General features: G+C 40.3%; 1 protein-coding gene across 4 annotated transcripts in view; it reads right to left on the bottom strand.

Annotated features, from left to right (window-relative positions):
• Positions 1–24,349, bottom strand: part of CUBN (cubilin) — a 264,461-nt gene that overhangs the window by 43,086 nt on the left and 197,026 nt on the right. For 2 of the 4 annotated variants that reach the window (XM_029238289.1, XM_029238290.1), the window contains exons 54-58: positions 23,876–24,063; positions 18,198–18,354; positions 16,628–16,777; positions 4,269–4,469; positions 1,511–1,640 (exon numbers count right to left, since the gene is read on the bottom strand). In XM_029238289.1, the coding sequence (XP_029094122.1) occupies positions 1,511–1,640; positions 4,269–4,469; positions 16,628–16,777; positions 18,198–18,354; positions 23,876–24,063 (826 nt within the window). The remainder of the gene's footprint in view (positions 1–1,510; positions 1,641–4,268; positions 4,470–16,627; positions 16,778–18,197; positions 18,355–23,875; positions 24,064–24,349) is intronic. The other 2 variants (XR_003795949.1, XM_029238291.1) reach the window with 1 other exon arrangement.

Raw genomic sequence — 24,349 nt, 5'->3', positions numbered from 1 at the left:
CCTAGAAGGATTTGTGTGTTACTAATGTCTACAACTTCTTCAGTACCTAGAATAGTATCTGTTTCACAGAATGTAGGTTCTTAGAAAGAATGTAATAATTTTCCAAGCAAGCTGATGTGAACTTTGACTATGGTGAGCCCCAGGGCCCAGGCAAGGGCAAAAAATATACACATATCATAGCATATGCTCTAATCCTACACATGTAAGAACCAAGTATTGTGCCACAACAGCAAATGACAAGAACCGTTCCTTACGTTTCCATTCGGAGCAGGTGATCCTTTCACAGGTCTCCTGCTCCTGGCCACTGGGCATTTTTTGTGTATTCTTTTGTTCCTGGGCCTTAAAGGACTTTTTGGCTTTGGGGCACAGCTTCTTTACAAACAGTCTCAGGTGGGACCTGCAGTGTTCTCCAGGGTCCATCCTGTAGACCACTCACTGTCTGATACAGGAAGCAAACTAGGCTTGATGAGATGTGCCTTACAGTCCAAGGACCCATTTTATATATGAGGTCCCTGGAGGTAAATTATGGAGAGTTTATGATTGGGGGGAGAGAATGTGATCACTGACATATAGGAGGAAGGGAGGTAGAAGGGGTCCTAGCCCATTAAGCTTCTATAAAAAATTCTATATTGCCATAAACTACACCATATGCTGAGTTTCAGAGCTTTCCACCATATGCTGTATATCACTGAAACACAGGAGTTAGAAATACATCATCTCAGATGACAGCAATCGTGAACTCTGTCACTCAGAGAACTGGAGGTTGCTTTCCCTTCATCAGTCTTATTGGAAGTATGCAGGATTGGGGAGAATTTTCCTGATGATATAAGATATCTCATATAGCACCAGTTTAGAGGTGTTCTGATATGGGAATAAAAAGGAATTTCTTAAGTACTTAGAAAATTCACCCTTTGAGAGAGAGCATAGGGAAGTATGAAGGACCTGGTTTGGGGAGGAGATCAGTCTGATCCGGATTCTGATTTTGACTCTTCATTTAATACAATATCACTTTGGGAAAGTTATGTGACACTTCTGAGCCTCAGTTTTCTCATCAGTAGAGTGAGATTAATAATACATACCTCATCTGACTGTTTCAAGAACTAAATAAGAGAATGGTGGAAGTGTTCATTAAAGTTCTTTGTGTATAATACGTGCCCCCAAAATGGAAACTGCTTTCTCTTGCCCTCCCCATGCCCTTTGATTTAAAGATAGGCTTATAACTTTACACCCCAGTATATGAAGCTACTCTAAAACTGTCGGAAAACTACAACAATTGTTTGAACCGGTGGAGTGAGTGCCTGTCTTTCCCCTGAATGACCACTGGCTTGCGTGGAGGGTAGGGGGCCCATTCCCCAGACGAACAGGATCACACCACATGCTTACTTCCCCTTCCTCCGGATTCCTGTATGTGCCTCTGATGAGAATCAGTGCTCTGCATCATTAAATGAACATCTTCTCTGTAAACAGAGCTGGGAGGATTTTCTTAAGAAGGTAAATGGGTCTTACGTACTTGAGCTGGATTACTCTGTGGTCCCTGACGGTGACGGTGTACAAACAGTGCATGTTGTTAGGGTACGCAGAGTAGGAATAGAACGGGCTCTTGATGACCCCGGTGGAGAGGTTGAACACGCCACCACAGGCTGCGACAGAAGGCGGGGAACACGCAGAGAATGGTTATGACGCATGGCAGAGGAAAGCCATTTCCAGACATTCTTTACTACGGTACCTTTTTCCCCAAGAGAGATGATAATTCTTTGTCTTAAAGCAATGTAAACCTCTCTTTACTGTGCTTACAAATACTTCATATTTTCCCACCGAGGGAGAGGGAAAAGACAGTAAGGGGTAGAAGCAGGGAAGAATGTTTCAAGGCACCTCTTGGAATGGAATAAGTCTGAGCCAAAATAATGGCCACAGTGAAAATGATGAGAAAAAAACATTTCACATGTTGGAATATAATTGTCCTTTCTCTATAAAGCAGTGACAGATTCAGAGGGATAACAGTGATTGCTGGAAGTTTAGAAAAGGTGTGCAGAATCCAAGGCACATTGTGGGCTTATGAACCCAGGAAGGGCTGTGATCTAAAAATCTTAAATAATATGGATTGGAGTCTCCTGTGTCCATGATAGACTACTGTAAGGTGAAATTTTAGAAATCACTTTTGAAATAATGGAGTTTAGTTCCCTCTGTGGGCTCAAATGCATAGCTCTGAGTCTCGCGTATTTCTATTTGGTCGTGAGACTGGTAAGGACCATACTTGACCAAGTTTTATTACCAATCCTCAACAAGCATGAGGAAGGTAGGCCCACCCCGAGTCCAGCAATCAACAGCCCACAGCCCTCAGTTACTACGACTAGTCAATAAAACAATAGCCGTAAAAACAGAATGCAATCCCATTATACAAAATACAGAATTTTTATTTTTTCGCTTGGCTTTGCATATAAGGAGGATTACTTTGTGCCGTGCAATGATGGAAAGTGCCCTATTCTCACGGCAGTGAGAAAGGTTGATATTTATTTGACTTTATGATTCTAAAATTATAGTAACGTGAGTATATTTTGATGATATTTTTATAGTTTATATACTATCAATGGATATATTCCATTTACATATCTTAGAAATGATAACCAAATAGTGGCTGCCATTTAAGGTTATTAAGGTAATTTTTTATTTGTCTGTTTGTTTATTTTGTCTCAATTGAGCCCACATTGCAGGGAAAGCTATTCTCTCTATGCCCACAATCATTCCTGTGCTCAGGCCCCTGGGTACATCTGCAGTGAATTAAATGTTAGATTTGAGTAGCCATTATTCTATTACATCTTGTTCACAATAATGTGGTCTCTGAAAGCTTGTCAATGCCTAAAATAACTCCCAAATTTGTACATTGTCAGGAGTTGAAATTTCGATATCAACCCTCTTTAAAAGAGACTCTCATAGCAAATAATGTGGACCCTTGTATGCAGTTTTAGGAAAATGAGGGATTAAAGAGTAAAATAATATAAAGTGGGGAGGAAACTCTCCATAACACTAGTTGTACCAAAAGAATAAAACAAGTCACCCCTTCTCTTTATCCAACAGACAACTGGGGGAAGGAATGTTCTGTTTGTGCTAACAGAATCCCTGGGCCACACAGAATCATGCGTTACAAACGGGGCCAGGCGTCGGTGGCAGTTAACGTGCACAAACCACGAAGGCCTGTTTCCTGAGTCAATAAACATTTTCAGGCTCTTCTGGGGATGGGAACAATAATTTATTTGAAAGAAAACAATTTGACTTTCTACCTTTAGCAATGGGTTATGTCAAGTAAAGATCAAACAAACATTTTGCAAGATCTTTTTTTGCCCGTGTTACTGAAGTTGGGATGATGTGAAAAAAATGCTGTCAGCAAACCAGCCAAGTTTATTGCAGGAGAGGAAAAGACCCTTCAAAATAGGGAAATAGAATCTTATGATTTTCAAACAAACATGGATCAAACTGTCTACAAAAAATGAAAAGATGTTGGTAGCTACAAAGGTCTTTGTCCATTCGGTGGCTTGTCTTACCCTGATTTTGATACAGAGAAGCTGCAAATTATCATGTAGTTGAATACATCCATCTTTTCTTTTACGACTTGTGCTTTTTGCATATTGCTAAAAAATTCTTTCCTACCAGAACATCATAAAGATATTCTCTTACATTTTTTCTAAATGTATAAAGGATTGGTTTTCAACAGAGTGACTTGGGAAAATGAAATAGGCACCTGGACAGTCCAGGCCAAAAAGTCACTTTACGCAATGTACGAACAACTGAAGGTAGCAGTTCGTTCTAACTTAAATTATCAAAAATAAATCTCAGGGCTTCCCTGGTGGCGCAGTGGTTGAGAGTCCGCCTGCCGATGCAGGGGACACAGGTTCGTGCCTCCGTACAGGAAGATCCCACATACCGCAGAGCGGCTGGGCCCGTGAGCCATGGTCGCTGAGCCTGCGCATCCAGAGCCTGTGCTCCGCAACGGAAGAGGCCACACAGTGAGAGGCCCGCGTACCACAAAAAATAAAAATAAAAAAATAAATCTCAATCTTCCATTTGATTTTTAAAGAGTAGTTCTGCCAAAGTTCATGAAAAAGGGCCTCCCTTTTTTTTTTTTTTTTTAAGACCATGCACCTAATTAATAATTTTCTCCCTTAAGGTCTCTGAGTCTTCAACTTGGTGATGTGCGAATACAATTAAATCTCCTTATGGAAATCGCTCGAGGGAAAAAGAAAATTCCAAACTACATCATTATGGCTACTCACGGGTTATCCTATAGGAAAACTTGAATCCCAAGTCCGTGGTGTGTGCATTTGAGTAGAAGTTAAGCAGCATGGGACCAGAGGTGGTGACAGGGGACAGGCTCTCATCCCCACACAGCGTCGCCAAAGGCGTGGAAGATAAGCTGTAACCCCTGACTATGTGCACGCCGTCGTTGGCACAGCTTCCCGTTACAGTGGAGCGAGCTGAACAGGGCACGGAACGACCAGAAGCAATATAAGTAATAGTCAGAAGCAACATAAATGATTACACGAAAATGTGAGGACGATTCACGCAATTTGGTTTCCTGATGAACGACCCTCACCCTAGTTACAAAACAAGCACAGGGGTGAGGAAACAGGGAGAACTTCACAACAGTTGAATCCTACTTTGAAACAATCCAGAATTTTCTTCCCTATAAAATGACTCCTTTAATTCAGTGATTATAAACTGGGGACAATTTTGCCTCCCAGGGACATTTGGCAGTACCTGAAGACATTGTTTTGCTGTCATGCTGGGGTGTGCCACTGACACGGAGTGGACAGAGGCCAGGGATGCTGCTAAACGTGCTATAATGCTCAGGGCTGCCCCAGGCCCCCTGCCCTCCACCACAACAAGAATGACCCAGCCCAAAACGCCAACGTGCTGCTAGTGAGAAACCTTGCATTTAACAGTGACGCTTATACACAGATAAAGGACTCCTACCACGGAGACGTCATTAAAATCTCAATGTTAATTAAACAAATGTCACAAATGTTCACACAAACAATATTAGCTTAAGAGTTTAGTGACTGTAAAATATATATCATTGTTTTGTTTTCTAATTATAAAACAGATATATACTCCAACCCATTCTAAAGAGAAATACAAACAGAAAAACAAAAAATTTAAAAAACTTTTTTTTTTTGGTGATGGGATGTTTTCTATTTGCATATTTTGTTGTTTTTTTTTTTTTGATTTACAATATTGTGTTAGTTTCAGGTGTACAGCAAAGTGATTCATATATCTATACTTTTTCAGATTCTTTTCCCATATAGGTTATTACAGAATACTGAGCACAGTTTCCTGTGCTATACAGTAGGTCTTTGTTGGTTATCTATTTTAAATATAGTTAAGGAGACTTTTATTACTACAATGTATCCGGTCATTTTTATGGGTGAATTATATAGTTAAAAAATTAATTGGAGACTTCTCTGGTGGCACAGTGGTTAAGAATCTGCCTGCCAATGCAGGAGACACAGGTTCGATCCTTGGTCTGGGAAGATCCCACATGAGCCAAGCAACTAAGCCCATGTGCCACAACTATTGAGCCTGCGTTCTAGAGCCCCCAAGCCACAACTACTGAAACCTGCGTGCTCTAGGGCCTGTGCTCTGCAACAAGAAAAGCGACCGCAATGAGAAGCCTGCGCACCACAACAAAGAGTAGCCCCCGCTCGCCACAACTACAGAAAGCCTGCACGCAGCAATGAAGACCCAACACAGCCAAAACAAAACGAAACAAAAACATTGATTGGAATCATCCTGCATATGATCTTCTGTAACCTAATTTTTATTAACATGAAATAACATAACATCATGCATTTAATATGATTAAATATCTTTTAAAACACTGAATTTAATGCATCTATCAAATTCTAATATATAGATGTGCCATACTATGTTCAATTCATCCCCTACAGCTTAATAATTCTATCTTTTCTAGCTTTTGTGATAAAAATACTGTTGAAACAAACATTTTTATATATAAATATTTGCAGAAGTTTCTCATTATTTCATCAGAATAAATTTTTAGAAGTTGAGTTACTGGTACTCAGGTAAAATTCTTTTTCAGACTTATCAAACAGTCCTTTGGAAAAGTGTTACCAATTCACAGTTCCACAGAACTTTAGGTATCTGACATTTCCCCCATTTCTACATTTTCATCCCCACGTAGAGAAACCTTGTACCCATTCACAGTCACGCCCCATCCTCCCGCTTTACTGTTCTCCCAGTCCTAGGCAACCACTAACCTACTTTCAGTCTTTGTGGATTTGTCTACTCTGGACATCTCACATAAACAGAATCATATATATATATATATATATATATAATATATAATATTCAGCCCTTTGTGACTGGCTGCTTTTACTTAACATAATGTTTTTGAGGGTCATCCATGTTGTAGCATGTGTCAGTACTTCATTCCTTCCAAGCTCAATAGTATTCCATTGTATGGAGAGACCACATTTTTGTTTATCCATTTTGTAGTTGATGGACATTAGTTTTGCTTGTACCTTTTGGCTATTATAAATAACACTGCTATAGATATTCATGTACAAGGTTTTGTGTGGATACATGTTTTCAATCTCTTGGGTAAATAAGTAGGAGTAGAATTGCAGACTCATAGAGTAACCCTATGTTTAATGTTTTGAGGGCCTATCAGCCTGTTTTCCAAAGAGGCTGCACCATCCTGCCACCACAACAGCAATTAGAACCAGCATGAGAGTTCTAATTTCCCACATCCTCACGAACACTTGTTATTGTCTAACTTAGCCACACTATTGAGTATGAAATGGTAGTACACTGTGGTTTTGATTTGCATGTCTCTATGAGTAACGGTGTTGAGCATCTTTTCATGTGCTTATTGGCCATTTGTATATCTTGGAAGAAATATCTGTTCAGATCCTTTGCCATTTTAAAAATATTTAGTTAGGCCACACTGTGTGGCTTGCTCAATCTTAGTTCCCCAACAAGGGGCTGAATCCAGACCCTCGGCAGTGAAAGCGAGGAGTACTAACCACTGGACCACCAGGGAATTCCCTCCTTTGCCATTTTTAAACTGGGATATATGTTTCTTAATGTTCAGTTCTAAGAGTTCTTTTCTATTCTAGATACTAGAATGGTCGTAAATTTTTATTTCTCTTGGGTAAATACCTGGGAGTAGAATTGCTGGGTCAAAAATAAGGTATGTATTTAATTCTATAAGAAACTGCCAGTCAAATTCTTCCAAGTGGTTATATCAGTACCTATTCTCATGAGGAATGTATGAAACTTCCAGTTGCTCTGCATGCTTGCCAACATTTGATATTGTCAGTCTTTTTCATTTTAGCCATTCTGTTGTGTGTGAAATGGTACCTCATTGTGATCTTTAATTTATTGTTCTGATGGCTAATGATATAGAATATTTTTCATGTTCTCATTTACAAAAACAAAAGAAAACACTTTTATCTCATCTAGATGATAACTTGAACATGTACCTAACACCTACACACACACACACACACACACACACACACACACACACTTTACCTACTTAAAATTCCCCATCGGAACTGCCCGAAACTACGTTACAATCTCTTATACAAGCACATACTATGACATAATGGACTTTACAATCAGACTGCCTGTTTGCTGTTAGAACATTCTTATAAATTAAAGAAACTATGGTATACGTTTACTTTATAATTTCAAATCCCCTGGCCATAGATCTTGGTTCAAGGGTGGGCATGTGACCTAGGCCAATCCATTTACAGTAAATTTCAGGTAAACTGTTTGGAATCTGGAATAGACAGTAGTGTGCTGGTAAATAGAACAACCAGCTCTCCGAGGGAAAGAGGCACACCCTCATTTGTAGCATTTTCTAATTTCTGTGGTAGAAATACTCCCACTGTAGCCAATGTCAAGTTACCAACGCGAGGTCATTAGATGCGGAATTTGGACCAGAGGAGCATGACTGACTCTTGCAAGATGGTACAAGCCAACTCCAGCATGCCACTGGATAGACATCCTCTCTCTTCCTAGACGTGCATGAGGGATATGCAAGCGCCACTGTGAGGGCAGCTACCGTACAGCCAAGACAGAAGCCAGCTTTAGGGTGAGACTCACACTGGAGTAGCAGAGTGAGAGCAGAAAAAGTAAAACGTTTGATGACAAAATGAAAATGCTAGATTGAGCGGATATGCGGGACCACCAATTTTGAGGCTGTCTAGAAGGAAAGCCAATAAACTGCCCTTTTACGTTTAAACCAGGTTGAATTAAGTTTCCTGTTAATAGTGCCATAAAAATTCCTAATTGATATAGTAAGGATTATACTAATCATAACCATGGTTGCAATTATTCTTTAAGGAACCCCCCCGTCCTGAGCACTGTTGATAGACTGACTGATTACTCCAAGGTAGGATCTCAGACTCCATCTAGGCCAATCAGATGTGTTCAAGCTGTAACTGAGCAAGGAGTCAACAGTGGGAGCCAAACATGTTCAACTTGGAAATCAGCAGCAGCGGCCTCCTGACTGCGGTAGGAAGCCAGGCTGTAACAGGAGGAAATGAAGCTGTCGTGCAGAAAGAGAGGGGGAAAGACAGTACATTTTGAAGGATTCATGTTCTGGAAGCCCATTAGTCCCCTTCTTATTTTTAAACCTTCCTTTGACGAGATGAGATAACCCAGTATCCTTTCTATAAACTCTACATCTAAGCAAACTTGAAGATAATCTACTGCTTTTAACTGAAAGAATCTTGATGTGTGCATTTTTAATATATTTGTACATTAAAAGCCCCCTCCTCTTTTAATTGTATTATCTTAAAGAAAATTGATATTTTTATCAGAAAATATCTATGCAATTTAAATTTTAAGTCATTTTAGGAACACTTTTGGCATTTTAGCTATGTTTTTATACAACTGAAGAAATTTTGAGGTATCAATTCAAGATATGTTTATTAAAGTAAGCCCAAAGGATTCCTTCATTCTGAAAATCCTGGAATAGAAATGCTTCTAATTGGGAATAAATCTACAAGTTAAAAATGTTCACTTTAATGACCTTACCATGTAATAAGAAACAATATGATGTTGGAAAAACAGGACAAAAAAGGAATACATTAAACTCAGATTCACAGTTTGAATACTGCCAAATTGTGTACCTTAATTATAGCCTTAGAATTTTTCTTGTTCCAAGAGCTCCATTGGAATTTAAAACATTCAGAAGAGGTGAATGTGAGAATCAAAAAATAGTATGAATTACCTATAAAAATATCTTTAGCCAGCAACAATACATTAAGTTGTAAAAGCAAAATCACAGAATGAAAGGAAATATTGCTGATGCTAGATTAAAATCTCAGTTCTACTTTGGTCGAATGACCTGCTATGCAGATATCCTTTAAGTACTAAAGAGTTAGTTTTTTAACTCTTTGATGATATAGACTATCACAGTGGTGGTTGTCTTAGAAAATTATGGAAAGGCTGTGAAACGTAAGGTAAAGTATGTCATATACTTGCTAATGTTTCAAAAAAATTAAAGGAACTAATTTAATTGCAGAAAAATCAGTCGTGAAATAGCAGTTGTATATCTATACTGAGACATAGCCAAAATGCACTAGTTGTTTATAAAAGGTCTGTATCAACAATAAGGAGAAGCAGAGGAAGCTGAGAGGGTATTTTAATTTTTTTGTAGACAGCAATATATTATCAGATAACTAAGCAAACCGTTCAAGACAATCTGCTCATTTTCAAAGCCTGACTCAATATATCATGAAAGTTGTGATATTTGGCAAGTTGCTTAATGATTAAAACATTCTCGTGTCATTTCCAGCAGTAATTTCTTTAAGGTGGGATGCTCTTCCAAATGTTATCCATAAGAAATCAAACATTACATAATATCAGAATTTGTGAAGTTACCTAAAGTCTAAGAACATATCAAGGATAGCATAAACAGGTAACACACAAGAAAATGAGATATAAATATGTCAGCAGGCGTCAAATAATTCACACACATACATCTTTTTCTCAAGCTGTACACATCACCTCACTGCATTAGATCAAAGATATCAGTCTGATTCTTCAGTGAGAAGACACTTGGTGACAAAATCACAGGCATAAGAAAATAATGATAGTAAACACTTTTCCATAATCATAGGGGAACCAATTGTGATATCTTATATTGCAATCAAAATATACACAAAATTCTCAAGTAGAATATAATTATATGCAACTAGGATGATTGTCTTCTAGGGAGAGAAAAGAACTTAGTCAAGGTTTAAAAAAAGTTCTTCAAGAAGCAAGATGTGTATCATAGCTGAGTTTATGGCTGGGAGGTAGCATTCAATCAGACACATGAGAACTCGTCAGGAAGAGCGGTACCCTGAAATTGAATGATACTTTCTCCACGGACGTCATGGGACAAGTGGCTACAGTCATTCTTAATCCTATCTTCAGTAACTGATTTGATGAATATTTACTGTTGAAATCTCAGAGGTGTAAAATAATCCTCCATGATTTGTTTTTATGACTATTTTCCATCCTTCTGAAAAACTGTAAGACACATTTATTATTTTAAATGGGTAAGGCTGTATCCAACATAGTGAAAAATAATTTTCATCACATTATTCACATATCTTCATTACAGAGAGCAACGTTCGATTCTGGGTTTCATCATGATTCCAAGAACTTGGAGAGAATTGAAAGGGAAGCCAAGGATGAGCAATTCAGCAAATAATGTAAACTTGTGGAATTTAGATTCCGACTGCACTTTTCCTTCAGAGTCATAGATGGAGAGGCAAAGATGCCAGAGGACTAGAAATAGTGGGAAATCCTTTTGGTTGAAATATTTTAATATTGCAGATACGATAAAGTCCTTTCAGTAAAATAGCAAAGGGTTCTAGGGAGAGGGATGTGAATTGGGGGACAGCTCTGAGTAGCCTGGAGACTGGACTCCCCAGTAGAGGATGATTCCCTGAGAGGGAGAAGCAGGTGCTCGTATAGAACTAAGCTCCGCAGAGTGTGAAAGCCAAGGTCTTGTATTATAACACAGGCAAGCAAGGAATCTCACACAACTAAATCGTCTCCTCTGGGGCTTGGCCAATTTGAATAAAATATCAATAAGAACTATTTCAAAAGAACCATTGCCCAGTGCTTTCTAAAATAATGGATTGCAAAATGGGCCTACCTTCTGATTTCTTGAGAAACAATTGAGGAAGTAAAGAAAAGAAATGGTAAGTAGCTGCATAATGCCACTTAAAAAAAAAAACAAACAACTTAGATTAAATGGAGAGGAAATGTGAACTAAGACCGCCAAAACTCAGTTATCATGTTTCTTGGTGGGAAAAAAGGAAAAAAAATCTAAAACTAAATTTTCTTCCTTTTTTCCTTTTAGCTTTATATCAGGCGTACCCTGTAAAGCAGGACTTCTAAGTTAACGAAGGAGAATTCAGGCAAATATTATGTAGGACTTGCCACGCGGCTGCTCTGGAAATCTAGTCCTATTCCTCTTGGGGCCTTTGAGGCCATCTCTAGAGGACAGTAAACAAAATGCATTTGCATTGGTTCTCGCCCATTTTCTGTGCCAAGGGACTACTCTCTATCCAGTTCTTATCAAGAGATACTCTGGATCTGAGAAAAACTGAGTTTAGAATTTGCCTAGATGTAGGATATTTTTAGTTAAGAATTCTAAACCCCTCATTATCATCACCTGGGGGAATCAATGTTATTACCCAATTTTTAAAAATAAATTTATTTTATTTATTTATTTATTTTTGGCTGTATTGGGTTTTTGTTGCTGGGCGCGGGCTTTCTCTAGTTGCGGCGAGCGGGGGCTACTCTTCGTTGCGGTGCGTGGACTTCTCATTGCGGTGGCTTCCCTCGTTGCGGAGCACGGGCTCTAGGTGCGCAGGCTCAGTAGTTGTGGCACACGGGCTTAGTTGTTCCGCGGCATGCGGGATCTTCCCAGACCAGGGCTTGAACCCGTGTCGCCTGCATTGGCAGGCGGATGCTTAACCCCTGTGCCACCAGGGAAGCCCCATTACCCAATTTTAATGATAGCAAAATCAAGGCACAGAAGGCACTGGCTTGTCTTAGGTTACCTCATCTGTTAAGTGCTTGCTTTATTTATAAAGTAAAAAAAAAAAAAAAAAAAGACCTATAATCCTCCCAGTAACTTGGAGGCATCTACTTGGCCACATGAATAATGAAAACAGAAAAATATATACTTTTAGATTGTTCAATATTGGGGAAAATAATATGAGTATTTATTTGATGACATCTGATTCCAAAATAAGTACTTTGGAAACACTGATGGTTTCTCCCTCATGCTTTCTCCTTATATTTTGTCTATTTTTGCCATTTTGTTTTTGTTTTTGACCATTTGTTTTTGACCATTTTGAATTTGTCAAATCTCTATTTTATTTCACAACTTTGGAAGATGCTGTTAAGAATACCAAGAGCCACTTTAGCCTTGAGGTAACTTAAAAAAGTCTCGGAGACGCTCAAATGGAATTTTCTTCTATGACTTTTGATTTCCCTGAAATTTTTATAGTTCAGTAGGGATTATATAGGAAACACACGTCTGTATTTCACAGAATGACTAGCATTGGAAATGTAATAATAAGGAGAAAGGGAAACTTAGGCCAACATAAAATACCATAACATAATTTCAGAGCAACTTATTTAGTGGAAGGTAGGTCACTAAACATTTGTAACTTCCCTGCAGGAAGAGCACCAGTGTGTAGGTCAATAACCAATAAACTAGCCTGAATAGTAAAACCTTTCCTAACCCGCTGTCAGTGTTTAGTAAACACAGTGTATTGACAAGTGTGTTTCCCTCTAGTATTCTGTAGCCTGGATCAGTGCATCTTCTTCTTGATAAATCCACCTTTTGTGCCAATGGCCCACCACAAAAAGCAGATCCAGAACTTTCATCTCCACCCATGTCAACGCAGGGTCTGCTGGCCGCTTGGGCTCAGAAATACTTAGTCATTTGGACAGAATCTCTCAGAAAGAGGTCTATGGCCTATGGCAGCTAGGAAGACCAACGCTCCTGCAGACAGGCTGTGATTTTTCTTGAGAGCTACTCTCACTGGGCTTTATCACAGCACACTGCACAGGAATTCCTCAGGCTCACTTAAGGGGTGGAAGGTGATTTTTGCTGTAGCTAGTGGATCTCTAACTTGCTGATGGTATTCCATGAACGGCACTGATATGATTAGTGGTAAGAATCTAACCACAAAATAAATCTGATTAATGTTGCCCTTTTTAGGAAATCGTCATGATTCATTTAATCTAAGCCAGAAAATACTCACTTAGCAGTTGGAAAACGCTGAGTACATGTAACACTGGAAATTTCACAAGATATTATCATAAGGATATTATCTTATAAAAAGATCAGTCTCTTCAACTGGGTGAGAACGAGCAAATCCATTAGTAAAAAGAAATCACTTAAGGGCTTCCCTGGTGGCGCAGTGGTTGAGAGCCCGCCTGCCGATGCAGGGGACGTGGGTTCGTGCCCCGGTCCGGGAAGATCCCACGTGCCGCGGAGCGGCTGGGCCCGTAAGCCATGGCGCTGAGCCTGCGCGTCCGGAGCCTGTGCTCCGCAACGGGAGAGGCCACAGCAGTGAGAGGCCCGCTTACCGCAAAAAAAAAAAAAAAAAAAAAAAAGAAATCACTTAATCTGGCAAAACCAAATATCTGTTCGCAGCTGACTTGTGTTCAAGGGCATGTCTGGAGATCCTGACTGGTGGCAGCAAAAATAACAAAACAATGGTTCACAAGGTATGTTTCTACGGGCATGATCTGACTTTCACAGCTACTATTTTATATCAATATTTTTGTAAAAATTATAGTGATTACCAGAAAGATTAAGTAATTTGTACAAAGTCATGTGACTAGTAAGTGGCCAATCTGGAATTGAGACCGGTCCTAAAATACCGCGCCTGCCCTACCCCACCCCAGGTCAGGTAGTCTAGAGTATGCTCGCCCCTTTACCCCACCTGTCAACTAAACTCAGGGAGCTACTGTGCGGTGTCAGTATAGGTTCCCTTCTAATAATACATGTACCATTGGTATAGGCAGTGCTTTCTGTGGCTATATTATATAGTACATTTACCAGCATCTCCTTTTTCAGTCTAAATAATATTGGCATATGACATTCTTGTGTTTATGTAATTTAGTGAGGACAAATGCACATATAAATGCACAATCCAAGCCACATGTTTTCCCCCTGTTATTAAGACAACTTTTTCACTCAATATCAAAAAACAAACACCCCAATCAAAAAATGGGAAGTAGATCTAAACAGAGATTTCCCCAACGAAGACATACAAATGGCCAACAGGCACTTGAAAAAATGCTCAACATCGATAATTATTACAGAAATGTGATTCAAAACCACCACGAGGTATCACCTCACATTGGTCAGAATGGCCATCATCAAAAAGTCTACAAATAATAATGTTTGAGAGAGTGTCGAGAACAGGGAACCCTCCTACACTGTTGGTGGAAATGTAAATTGGTACAGCCACTATGGAGAACAGTATGGCAGTTCCTTAAAAAACTAAAAATAGAACTACCATATGATCCACGGATCCCACTCCTGGGCATATAGTTCCTGGAGAAAACTATAATTTGAAAAGATACATGCACCCCAATGTTCATTGCAGCACTATTTACAACAATCAAGACATGGAAGCACCCTATATGCCCATTGACAGATGAATGGGTAAAGAAGATGTGAGATATACAGACACACACAGACACACACACACACACACACACACTGGAATATTACTCAGCCATAAAGAAAGAATGAAATAATGCCATTTGCAGCAATATGGATGGACCTAGAGATGACCATACTAAATGAAGTAAGTCAGACAGAGCAAGACAAATACCATACAACAGCACTTACACGTGGAATCTAAAAAGTAACACAAAGGAACTTGTTTACAAAACAGAAACAGACTCAGAGACAGAGAAAACAAACTTAGGGTTACCAAAAGGGAAAAGTGGGGGGAGGGATAAATTAGGAGTTTGGGAGTAACACATACACACTACTGTATATAAAACAGGTAACCAACAGGGCCTACCATATAGCACAGGGAACTATACTCAATATTTTGTAATAACCTAAAAGGGAAAAGAATCTGAAAAAGAATATATCTATGTATGTATAACTGAATCACTTTGCTGCACACCTGAAACAAACACAGCATTGTAACCCAACTATACTTCAATAAAAATTAAAATAAAAAAATAAAATAAAATAGCATTCCCTTAATTATAAGATAATAGAAAAGATATAAAGAAGAAAATAAATATCAGCTATAAATCTATGACACGGTAGTAACAAGTCTTTAAGCACCAGTTAATAGTCTTACAGATTTTAGTCACACAGTTTATTTTAAATAAAAAAATAGGATCTCTTATATAAACTGTTTTACCTTCCCTTAATACTTTATAAATCATGAACACCTTCTTACATTGCTGGAAGTTTGTGTTAGCAAATGCTGAGAAGATTATACTTGACCTCATAGTGCATTCGTACAGTGACAAACATCAGTCCATACCTGGCAGTCCATTTTCCAGCAAACACATTCCAAAACCTACAGTATGTAGAGATGTAGGAAAAGGAGGTCCCAGAAAGTGCTCCCAGGGAGAGCCTTTGTATAATTCATCACCCTACGAGAACTGATGTGTCATTTTTATTTTTATGAAACATAAATTTCCTGGATGCTGAATATTGCAGAACACTTTGCTAAGTTTAACTTTTCACTGCCAAGGGAGACAAACCCAAATAGAAAGAAATTTTGGTTGGGCAGATGAAGCTTGGCAAACGTACAAGCTAATTGTAATTTAGAAATGAAAAGTGAATTCGTGAAAAATATTAAAATGACTGAGTGGTTGGAGATGCCCATCCACTTGAAGGGAACTTTTCTCTGCCGTATGACACCACCTGGGTAAACATTGAGCTGTGTCCAGTGTAGTCAGAACCCAGCCCAGACCAGCAGCTCCACTGTCCCCTTCGCCAACAGGCAGGGAATGAACCCAGAGGGGCACTGTGCTTAGGGGTTTCCCAGTCCCTGTGGTACTGATGAAGATGAAAATGAAAAAGAAGATGAGAGAGTATCCCACAGTCAGATTAAATGAAAGTAGAACACAAATATTTATTAATTTTATTAATTCATTCATTCAACATTTATGGAGCACCTACTTTGACTCAGAAGTGAAGTTTCTCTTGCTAGTTTATAGTGTGTGTGTGTGTGTGTGTGTGTGTGTGTGACTGTGTGAAGGCACCTGTACATGTGTAGAATGAACGCAAATGAATAAATTAGAAACTATGATTAACATGTAATAGATTTCAGACTTATTTTCTTTAGGCCGTTTACGTGATGCTCAGGTTCTTAAAGCTCTTGCATTATTTTTTAACCTCTGGATGGAATGTATAGGATGATACTTGTGTTCTTAAAATATTGGATGGAGTTTTAATCAAGTTTACATCAACTCCACTCTGCAACATTTTTAATATTTTCCTCAAACGGTGATTTTAGACAATCTCTGCCTCTGCTTATCTATCACTCATTCATTTATTAAGAACCAATTGTAATTTAGATAAGAATAAACTTACCTTCCAGATGGAAAGACACAAAAGTCAAGAGGACCAGGGACAGAGGACTGGCCTCTATGATGTAGGTGCAGTTCATGTTGTTGTCATATTGCTTTGGGTAGTTTGGAGAAACAATGTAACCTGAAGGATTAGTGAAGTTCCTTCCACATCCTTAGCGGGAGGAAAAAGCCATTATTAGAACATTTGTTCTCCCAGACAAATCTCTCTTTATCAGTGAGGGAAAGCCTCAACTTTCCTAAGCTCTCTAGAAACATATTCTCTGAGCTACTCCAAATGGAAGTAACAATAACTAAAAGAATGGAGCTCTGATTTAAAAATAAATATGCAAAATCAGAATATTATACAGTTTTTAGAAAAATGATGCAGAGTTTTGGGCTAAGTAGAAATTTTACCACAAATCCATTGCAAATCACTTAATTTTAAGATATTAAAGGAAGAATAACTTAGCAAAGATTGAAGAGGATTCATGTAGCTAAAGAAATAAAACTAATGAAAAGTGATCTGTACCAGATCAATACACTTAACAGTTTTAAAACATCTTATTATATTATAGAAAAATATGTTCTTTTCATTACCATTGTAATATGGCTATAAAAATAATACCTGCTTCATAAAAATGGTTGAATTTACTAATCCCAACTCAAAAAAGTCTCACATGATTCCCAGGTGTCAGAAATGAAGAGAACCACCTTTTTACCACTAAAATGACATCTGTTTTATCTAACCACTAACTAGCTAATCCACACACTCCCTATCTATCACATAGATAGAAAATATCAGTATCCTTTTAAACTGATATTAAAACACACACATACGCAGACACAGCGAACCAAGTGAAGACCTAAAATTAGGTCTGCGGTGGTCTTTTGTTACTGCCTTTACACCACCCTCTTATTCATGTCTGAAATACCTGTTCACTGCATTATTTCCTCTGATTCCTTTCGTCAAACTTTTCCCTGAACAGTGGCTTGCAAATAGGTGCTACTTGATTTAATTCAGCCAACAAGCACACGCACCACTGTGTCTCAGACTTGAAAACTACATGTCCCACTCTTCTACCCGGTGAGTAGTCGTCAGAGAAGGAAGGGGAAAACCCGAAGAAAGCGGCCCCCAAGGTTGACTGAGCGTGAGAATCCCCTGGGTGAGAGCTCACACGTGCAAGTCCTGCATTCCGTCAGGCCTGGGGGGAAGACCGTGTTTTTACAGCCCCAGGTGAGTTCCATGCAGGCAGGCAATGCGCTTCAGGCCCGGCCTGCTGATTGTCTACTAATTACGGCCTCCTGGGCTTCTGCCCAATTCCTGCCCCGATGCAGATTTTAGGGTTAATTTCAGACATTAGCGACGGGCACTCAGGCCTTCTACATCATTTCTCTACTGACCTACGGTTGGATTCAGTTCCATTCTTGCTGATTTGGAAGGAAGGGTGCACTCAGGATTAGGTGGCCCACCCAGACTTTCCCCATGGACCTCCAGACCAGCCAACCCTGGAGCAGACCCCTTCTCCCCAAGCCTGCCTGTGGCAGCCACACCATTCCAAGGGCCCCTGGGTTTGGTTTTCGGTGCTACTTACGGCTAACGAAGGATGCAGAGAAGCCCTGAGCTGGGACCTCCTGCGACTGGAACACAGCAGTGAAGGCGTTTCTGGGCGTGATGACGGGACCCGGGGCCACGTTCCCGCAGCTCGAGGCTAACAGGGCCTGGTCGGCCTCCTGAGTGCCTGCCCACACCTGGCAAAGCCAGAAACATGACTTAGCGCTCCAGGTTTTCCCTCGTCAATGTTTAATTTGTGCTCAGGCTGGAAAATAATAGCACTCAGGTGTATACAGACTAAACGTAATAGTAAATAAAACACAAAAATCTGCAATATTTTCTTTTGAGAACCGTTTCTTTAGGCTGCTTTTTTATAGTATAGCCCATTCGTGACTCTTGCAAGGAGACTGTTCATTTTTGTGTATCTAGGCAGTGATTTAAAGAAAAAAAAAACAACCCTCAATCACTACCCAGTTTCCTCTTGCTTTTTCCTAGTTGACCTGATCTAGCTCAACTTGCTACATGCTGGGGGAAACAGAGCAGCATGTGTGCTACTGTGGGGTTTACCATTTGTCCTGGATGGCTGGCAAATTGTGGGTTGCAAGTAGAAAAGATTTACCAAGCAAGAAGCCCATGGGAAGAAAGTGGATATGAATTCCAGGTCTACATGTAATAGGCATGAATTGGGATAAATCATGGAAGACTTCCTGGCACTGTTGAATTTTAAGGTTCATTTTGAAGAAAGGATGAGATTCAGTCTCTCTGCAATTCACTAAAGACTGCGTCACCAACTCCCGGGTAGATCCTGACCACTTTACAAGAAGCAAATGCTGATACGCTCATTTGAGAAATAGTTGCTGGGGAATAGATTGTGAGGATCAAAATTCCAACTTTGATCAAACCAATCCTAGACCAGCCTAGGGAAGGCTATTAATCATAGAATCACGTTTAAATGCAAATTCCAACTGCGAAAGGAGCTGCTGTGGAGCTGCTGAGTGTGTAGGAGGGGCTTTGCCTGACTTCCAGAGAGGCCTGAAGAAGCCCCAGGGGCAGGAAGGGGCAGGGCTAGTTCAAACAGAGCGAAAACTGAGTCAGGAGTGAGGCGGGGCTGCAGTCAGTGCAAGCCCCGTGGCAGGTCAGGGGTCCGGGCCACATCCTGAACTTGGCAAGGGGCCTCCAGGAGGCTTGAAGCTCACAGCAGAGACGAGAAGGAAAAGAGAGGACGCTGGGAGATCAGCCAGGAGGCTGTGCAGTAGTTCAGGCAAGAGATCATAGTATCTACAGTGTTGAGTCACTCAAGGAAAATATTGATATTAGGTGATAAATGCACATTATTGGGGGAAAAGGACGGTTAAACTTGTTCAACCAGTGAGTCTCAACCGGGAGCAATTTTGCCCTTCCTGGGGGCATTTGGTGATGTCTGCCAGTGTTTTCAATTGTCACATTTGGTGTGGGCGTGGCATGTAGTGGGCAGGAGCCAGGGGAGCTGCTGAGCGCCCTATGATGCCCCTCCCCAAACCCCCAACTAAGAATTATCTAGCCCGGGAAGGCAAGAAGGTAATTGGGTTTGGATTAGTCTTACTTAACTGTTCAACATTCCCTTCACATCAAATTACTCATTCTGAACATATCACTCTCAGGACTATTCCTCAAACAAAGCAATCACACACCAAGCCGTTACAAACGTTTCTATTAGCAAATAGCGCAGGGGAAGAGGTGTGAGGTAACGCCAGTTCAGGGCGCCATCAGCTCTTTAAAGTCGTATCACTTCAATTGATTCTCAAACACTGCGAATCCTGCTGTTAATCATCTTACTGAAGTCCAATTATATTTGCCATTTATGAGATATGGGAGGTGCCTGGGACTGGAACAAAAGCAAAGACATTCTGCCAAATCAAAAGATAAAAAAAAGGTCAGGGGGCCTTCCCTGGTGGCGCAGTGGTTGAGAGTCCGCCTGCCGATGCAGGGGACACGGGTTTGTGCCCCGGTCCGGGAAGATCCCGCATGCCGCGGAGCAGCTGGGCCCGTGAGCCATGGCCGCTGAGCCTGCGCGTCCGGAGCCTGTGCTCCGCAACGGGAGGGGACACAACAGGGAGAGGCCCGCGTACCGCAAACAAACAAACAAACAAACAAAAAGGTCAGGAAAGAAGTGCACACCCCCTATTTTCCCTAATATCCCCTTTATGTCCCCTGACCCCCTTCCTTTAACTATCCCAGGAAACAGTATACAGAAGTTTTCTAACCACATTCTGTTACATTGTGAACATGACTTACTGACAGAGAGATCTGCATATGCTACTTTTACAAATATCACTCAAGAGGTGAAGTGATAAGAGCTAAAACTTTTAGGAAAGAATCTCCAGTTCTTTAACAACGAACTTCAAGAATCCTCACGGGCTTATACTTTTCTGAAGCCATTAATTATGGATCTGACATCTCCACCTTGTGGCTCAAGAACACGGGTGTTATAATGATAATAATGGTAAAGAGTTGTTAAATATTCATCAATACCTGTCAGTCAAGATCTCATTTCATTGGTTCTATGACCTAGAACTCATTTAAATGATATTGGACCTACAAAACGTTACAAAACTGTCAAAAACTTTCTGACGTTTCTTAAGGTTTGTACAATTCAGCCTGGCTTTAGGTGATATTTTATCACTCAAGCAATTTAAAAAAAACGTTTACTGAGTATCTGCAGATTCACACACAGTTGTAAGATACAGAGAAATCCCCTGTACCCATTTCCCAGATTCCTCCAACAATGACAGCTTGTAAAACTGTAATGTAATATCATAACCAGGACGCTGATTCGACACAGTCCACCCGTCTTACTCAGTTTCCCAGGCTCACGCACGTGTGTGTATATTCGGTTACATACAAGCTTATACCACCACATTCAAGACACCAAGCGGCTCCAACACCAAGGTTCCCTAGAGTTGCCCTTTTATAGCCACACACGACTCATTCCCACACTCACATCTTGCTAACCTCTGGTAGTCTGTCCTCCGTTTCTAAGCATTGTCATTTCAAAAATATTATGTAAATGGAACAATAGAGTATGTAACCTTTGGGGATTGGCTTTTTTCACTTGGTTTAATTCCCTGGTGATTTGTTCAGATCGTTAGCCTGTCAAAAGTTTATTTCTACCGAGGAGTTGTACTCCACAGTACGGAGGTACCAGAGTTCACTGAACTATTCACCTGTTGAAGGACATGTGCACTGATTCCAGTCTTTGTCTACTGCCTATAAAGTTGCTATGAACATTTGTGCACAGGTTTTTGTGCAAACATAGTTTACAGTACTCTGGGATAAATGCCCAGGAGTATACTTGCTGGATCTTATGGTAAGTGCACGTTGAGTTTTACAAGAAAGTGCCAAGCTATTTTTCAGAGTGGTGTGCCATTTTACGTTCCCACTGGCAATGAATAAGTGATGCAGCTTCGCTCAGGCTTGGCAGGATTTGGTGCTTTCGCTGTTTTTATTCTGGGCAGTCTGACAGGTGTGTGGCAATCATTGTGGTTTTAAGTCTCATTCTTCCTAATGGCTATGTAGTGATGTTGAACATCTTTTCGTATGTTTATTCACCACCCGAATATCCTCTTCGGTGAAATATCTGTTCATATCTTTTGCCCATATTCTAACTGGACTCTGTATTTTTACTGTTGGGTGTGAGAGTTCTGTCTATACTTTAGATAGTAGTTCTGTTGTCAGGTAAGTGCTTTGGAAATCTTTTCTCCCAGTTTGTAGCTTGTCTTTTCATCTCTTTACAGAGGAACATATTTTTAATTTTGATATGGTAAAATGTATTAATTTTTCCTTTTACGGATTATTCTTTTGAGGTTTAGTCTAAGAACTTTTCATCTATCTCTAGGTCCCAAAGATTTTCTGTTCTTTTTCTCCTCAAAGTTTATACCTGTATATTTACATTTAGGTTCGTGGTCTATTCTGAGTTTTTTGTTGTTGTTGTTGTTGTTTTGCGGTGCGCGGGCCTCTCACTGTTGTGGCCTCTCCCGTTGCGCAGCACAGGCTCCAGACGCGCAGGCTCAGCGGCCATGGCTCACGGGCCCAGCCGCTCCGCGGCACGTGGGATCCTCCCGGACCAGGGCACGAACCCGCGTCCCCTGCATCGGCAGGCGGGCTCTCAACAACTGCGCCACCAGGGAAGCCCTATTTTGAGTGAATTTTTGTATAAGGTTTGAGGTTAAGGGCTGCTTGCTGGAGCTGAGCCCCTCTTGCCTGTCTTGTTTACCCACCTCAGTATCTCTTGGCAAAAACTGGAGTCTCAGGCCCAGCAGAGAAAGAGTGTGTTTCCCAGGCCACTGAGTTTTGTCAGAGTTCCAGATGGATCCCACCCGCCAGTGGTTCAGCCTTGCCTGCTGTCAGAGGGATTCCCATTCCATCCAGAGGAGAAACGGGACTGAATAACTTTTCACATTCCATTTTTCCAATGAAGAACTTGAAAGACTTTACTTTGTCTATATATTTGATGTTGACTCAATTCCTGAGAGAGTTCATTTGTTTCATGAAAAAAGCAATTAGGAAAAGTGTATACGATGTTTTGTTTTACATGTATTATATACAAGTCTAGGATTTTTATTGAAACAGCATGCATGGATCAGTTAGATATAAAACATAATTGGAGAGATCATGTAAAATAATAACAACATCGACAATGCAATCCACTTCTACTCATTAGGTGGTTTTATATTCCAAGTACTGAGCACTATTTATGTTATTATATCATATTACGTCTAATGCTTAAAAGAGTCCTACTAAAGCAGGAATTATTCTCTTCACTTTACAGCTGAGTAATTTAAAGCCCCAATGTGTAATTGGCTCATAGAGGAACACTCAGGTGGTAAATGCAAGAGATGCGGAGCCCAGGTGAATGTTCTTTCCCCTAAAAGGTGTATGTCCTCTTAGCGATAGAACACATGAGATATAAAATAGCACAGATGGAATAAATTTGTAATACAGTTATCACGGTCATAAGTCAATGAATAGTGATGTCAGTGCCACAGGAGCAGTATTTACAACTGGAGAGGAAGAGAGCCTTACTGACTGACCCATGGTCATGATTTTACATGGATGGGTCCCTCACGGTCTGGTCAGCTTGTGGGCGCTTAAGGCTCAGGTGAAGGCTGGCACTAGTGCATGTCTAGCCTTCTGTAATTTTTATAGGATACTCTAAATGTGGCCTGTCATGGTGACTATGATTCATTTTGTCCTTGAGGGTCTATTAGAAAGAAAGAAAAAAGAAAAGAAAGAGAAAACGAGAAAGAAAGAGAGAGAGAGAGGGAGGGAGAAAGGAGGAAAGAAAGAAAGAAAAAGAAAGAAAGAAAGAAAAAAGAAAGAAAGAGAAAGAAAGAAAGAAAGAAAGAAAGAGAGAGGAGAGGAAGAAAGAAATCTGCCCTTCTCTCTTTAGTTTCTGTAGAAAGGAAGAACCGTAAATGCTCATGAGAATTTAATAAGGCGAGACAATCTCCTAAATTAAGTGTCTTTGCTTATGTATTAGTGAATGGAAGTCACAGGGCAATGTGTGTTGTGGTCCAAATTTTAACTCCTAGTGGTTGAGGTTTCTCACTTTTTCATTCAAGAAATCCAAGCAGCAAAATTGTCCTTCTCCTCCTTTGAGAGGCAGTGAGTCATTTCTAGTCTAAACGTTTACGTTCCTGCAACCAGCTTGGCTCCAATTAAATATACAAGTGCACTGACCTTCACAAAGCTGTTCCGACACTGTCCGTCCCCGCTGGGGATGAGGAAGTTGTTGTCAAAGCTGAGTTCCAAGTGTTTACTTTGGTGAGTAATGACTGTCCAGGAACATCTGACGTTCTCGGGAAAATTCTGAGGCCAGTGAGGGGATCTGATTGTACCATTGTCTAAATGAAGTATTCCACCACAACCTGAAAAATTGTCATGGAAAAAGTCATTACTTTGTGATGAAAATAACAATTTTGGTAACTGAAGACTTCTGGAGAGGACACATTTCTAAATGTGAGATATCAGTGTGTCTTTCCTTACATATGAGTCTCTGACCTTCGGGGCAGGTCCACAGCAAGGACTCTCAGCAAATGGATGGTCACTGAAGCCACAGGAGGCTACAGCTGTTACTGTTTCGTCACACCTATACTGAACTCACCTGAGATCATTAATCCTTGCCATGAAGAGGACAGACTTCTATCCTGTCTT

This window comes from Monodon monoceros, unplaced genomic scaffold (genome assembly GCF_005190385.1).
Source record: "Monodon monoceros isolate NGI ecotype Baffin Bay Population unplaced genomic scaffold, NGI_Narwhal_1 Super_Scaffold_21, whole genome shotgun sequence".
Lineage (NCBI taxonomy): Eukaryota > Metazoa > Chordata > Mammalia > Artiodactyla > Monodontidae > Monodon > Monodon monoceros.
The sequence above is the reverse complement of the archived record's forward strand: the minus strand, read 5'-3'. Positions and strand labels throughout refer to the sequence as shown.